Raw genomic sequence first — 4,262 nt, 5'->3', positions numbered from 1 at the left:
TTACAAGTATGTTGTATTCCTATGTTTATGTATGTGATCTGATTATGAGTATAATGTTGATTATATTATTTGATGTATTGGTAATGTTGAAATAAATGGTAAGTTATGAATTTCTTCATGATGTTGTTGATAAATGATGAATTATATGTTTAAATTTATTTTATATCCGAGTGTAATATTCTGAGTAAGTCCACGCTGTCAATGAATTTATGTTCATTAGATGTCTTACTCTCTCTATTTCTCTTCTTTTTCTATTGCTTGCTTTTCGAACGTGTGCTCGTTAAGTAGGCAACTTTGCTCGGATTTGGAGCTACCCGTCCGTGATGTTCCAGGAAGGGCCATGCGGAATTGAGGAGAGGCAGTACCCTAGCTTTGGATTTAGCCATTAGGAGTTACTTATCATTTTGTGACTTTTGAAACACTAACGGCTTCAGCTTGTTCATGTCTTTGTTTAGTGTCTTTTGGCGATGATTAATATTTCCGCCCTTTCTTGTTGGATATGTATAATAAGTACTTATGATCTTTTATATCTATGAATATGTATATTCAGGAAATGTTGTATCATTTCAGTTACCGTTAGGTAACCGGTTTTGATTTCCGCGTTATATGTTACTTAAAGTGATGTCCCGAAAAAGAAAGGTTTTTAAAAGGAAACGATTTTATATCACCAATTCAAAACAAAAAAAATTACTCACTTTTCCGCATAATAAATAAAGATTATTTTTCGGGGCGTTACATAAGCCACCCCTCATTCCTATTCCACTGATCGTCTCTCCACCATCATCTCCAGGACAAGATTTTGAGCCCCACTCACCACCACAATCATCCGAAGCAAATGACATTTACCTTCCATCAAAGTCAAGTCGCAAGAAACCCTATAAACCACCCCTCATTCCTATCCCGGTGATCATCTCTCCACCATCATCTCCAGGACAAGAGCAGGAGCCCCAATCTCCACCACAACCATCCGAAGCAAATGAGGTTTACCTTCCATCAAATTCAAGTGGCAAGAAACCCTATAAACCACCCCTCATTCCTATACCAGTGATCGTCTCTCCACTATCATCTCCAAGACAAGAGGAGGAGCCCCAATTTCCACCACAACCATCCGAAGCAAATGACATTTACCTTCCATCAAAGTCAAGTGGCAAGAAACCCTATAAACCACCCCTCATTCCTATCCCGATGATCGTCTCTCCACCATCATCTCCAGGACAAGAGCATGAGCCCCAATATCCACAACAACCATCCAACGAAAATGGCGTTTACCTTCCATCCAAGTCAAGTTGCAAGAAACCCTATATACAACCCCTCATTCCTATCTGGATGATTGTCACTCCACCATCATATCCAGTGTAAAAATATTTTTTACTGTCATCCAATTATTATATTAACTATATGAAAATTAAACTCTAATCCTAATTTGAAACAAAAAATCATGTAATGTTATGGGATATCCTTTTTGTATTAAATACTTTAAGTAGTCTACATTTCATGTAAAATCTTTCTAATATTATATTTTATCAACGGATTAGTCATGAAATAAATATTAATACATGTATCTAATAATGCAGGGTCTAAGTAGAAAGTGTGAAGATAATGTTATCATCGATTAGCGTCCTTGGGAAATTTCATCAAAGTATTTGATTATTGTTTAGAGGAACTAAATGTATGGTTTTGTTTCTATATTGTAGAGTTTTAATAAAGGGCATTGCCCCCTCTTATGTATCTGCACATGCTTTCATGCATTGCAATTTTGAGTGTGTGGGAGACAAAACAATATATAAAATATTAATAAATATATAGTTTTTCATACTTGGAACAAGTCCCTCTTTATTTTGTGATGTTGAGTGAGAGTCTCTTTTGTTATTATTTAACTAGTTGAAGGGTAAACATAGTTTTAATTCATCAATAAATATAAAAATGATGTTGGTGGATATGATATTGAATATGAAGGTCATGTAATAGTAATAGTAGTTGTTTTAAATAATGGTTACAATGGGTTGCAGTTATGTAGAATTTTCCATCATAGTAGAAAGATTATGGGAAATGTAACAAATAAGGCCATAATGATGTTGATGATAATTTTTGCAAACTCCAAAACCAGGATATAACAGCCACAATGACAGGGTACAAATTTAACATTTGTTGGGTCATTTAAGTAGCTCTAAAATGTGATATTGTCAAAATTAATGTGAAATTACAATTCCTATTCTGAGATAATACACACAAAAGACACTGACTAGTAGTTTAAAGATAATACATATGATTGTAAAGTAGAACTACTAGGGCCTCTCGCGGAAGGTATACGTTAAATGGTAAATAATAAAACTATAAAATAGAAAGCATTTCAATTGTTAACAGCATAATGAAAACCCACTCTCAAGTGAAGTTGGGGAAAATGGGGTCTCTACTTGTCCCATGTTTTGTTTGTCTTGCATTGCCCATAATATTCTTTAGTTCACCATCTGAAGCAAATGACGTTTACCTTCCATTAAAGTCAAGTCGCAAGAACCCCTATAAACCACCCCTCATTCCTATCCCAGTGATCTTCTCTCCACCATCATCTCCACTACAAGATTATAAGTCCCATTCTCCACTACAACCATCCGAAGCAAATGACATTTACCTTCAATCAAAGTCAAGTCGTAAGAAACCCTATATACCACCCCTCATTCCTATCCCGGTGATCGTCACTCCACCATCATCTCCCTGGTAAAAATATTTTGTACTGTCATCTAATTATTATACTAACTATATGAAAATTAAAATCTAATCCTAATTTGGAACAAAAATTCATGTTATGGGATATCCTTTTTGTATTAAATACTTTAAGTAGTCTACATTTCATGTAAAATCTTTGTAATATTATATTTTATTAACGGATTAGTCATGAAATAAATATTATTGTATGTGTCTAATAATGCAGGGACTAAGTAGAAAGTGTGAAGATAATGCCATCATCGATTAGCGTCCTTGGGAAAGTTCATCAAAGTATATGATTATTGTTTAGAGGAACTAAATGTGTGATTTTATTTCTGTATTGTGGAGTTTTAATAAATGGCATTTCCCCCTTTTATGTATCTGCACTTGCTTTCATGCATTGTATTTTTGAGTGTATGGCAGACAATGCAATATATAAAATAATAATAAATATATAGTCTTTCATACTTGGAACAAGTCCCTCTTTATTTTGTGATGCTGAGTGAGAGTCTCTTTTATCATTATTTAACTAGTTGAAGGGTGAACATAGTTTTAGTTCATCAATAAATATAAAAATGATATTGGTGGATATGATATCGAAAAAGAAGGTCTTTTAATTGTAATAATAATTGTTTTAAATAATGGTTATGATGGGTTGCGATTATGTAGAATTTTCCATCATAGCAGAAAGATTATGGTAAAAGTAACAAATATGGCCATAATGGTGTTGATGATAATTTTTGCAAACTCTAATACCAGGATATAACAACCACAATTACAGGTACAACTTTATACATTTTTTGGGTCTTTTAAGTAGCTCTCAAATGCAATATTGTCAAGATTGATGTGAAATTACCATTCCTATTCTGAGATAATACACACACAAGACACTAACTAGTAGTTTAAAGATGATACATATGATTGTAAAACAGAACTAAGAAGGATTCTTGGGGAAGGTATCCCCACAAACTATAAGTAATATCATAGATAAAGTTGGCACTAGTTTATAAATAAATATCCAAGGTCAAGATACAACTTTTTTTGAAACTTTCTAATTTTTAAAATTTTCATGTTGAGTTATGCTAATTACAAATATTTAATTTATAGCTTCACGATGTAACATGCAAAAAGCGAATAGAATGGTATTTTATGTTTAAGAAGTCGATGATGATTTTAAACTTATAATTTAATTAATAAAAATTAAAATAATTCCTATATCTATAAATAGTATAGAAATTAGTAACTATTAGAAAATAAATTAATATGCGTAAGGATATACACTATGAAAAACATAAAGCTGCTGTCATAAAATTTTGAGAATTACAATTGCCAATAACAAAACTCAATAGCAGTATTACTCTACCACGCTAGACTACAAGTTTGCATTATAAAAACATTCCAAGATTAATTAAATGAAAACTTGTTTCGTGATATCTATTTTAAAATATTTTTTACTACCATATGCAAGTTGCGCATCATCTTGACAAGCATTTGGTAAATTGAGAATTTCGGATGAATCACATAAATTAATTTCCATTTTCAAAAATAATTTATATAGA

General features: G+C 32.2%; 1 protein-coding gene across 1 annotated transcript in view; it reads left to right on the top strand.

Moving 5' to 3' along the window:
• Nucleotides 1-1,359, top strand: part of LOC109341442 (non-classical arabinogalactan protein 31-like) — a 5,670-nt gene extending 4,311 nt beyond the window's left edge. The window contains exon 2 of the mRNA XM_019579353.1: nucleotides 791-1,359. Within this exon, the coding sequence (XP_019434898.1) occupies nucleotides 791-1,359 (569 nt within the window). The remainder of the gene's footprint in view (nucleotides 1-790) is intronic.
• The last annotated feature ends 2,903 nt before the right edge of the window (nucleotides 1,360-4,262 follow it).

The sequence above is a fragment of the Lupinus angustifolius genome, unplaced genomic scaffold (assembly GCF_001865875.1).
Source record: "Lupinus angustifolius cultivar Tanjil unplaced genomic scaffold, LupAngTanjil_v1.0 Scaffold_463, whole genome shotgun sequence".
Lineage (NCBI taxonomy): Eukaryota > Viridiplantae > Streptophyta > Magnoliopsida > Fabales > Fabaceae > Lupinus > Lupinus angustifolius.
The sequence above is the reverse complement of the archived record's forward strand: the minus strand, read 5'-3'. Positions and strand labels throughout refer to the sequence as shown.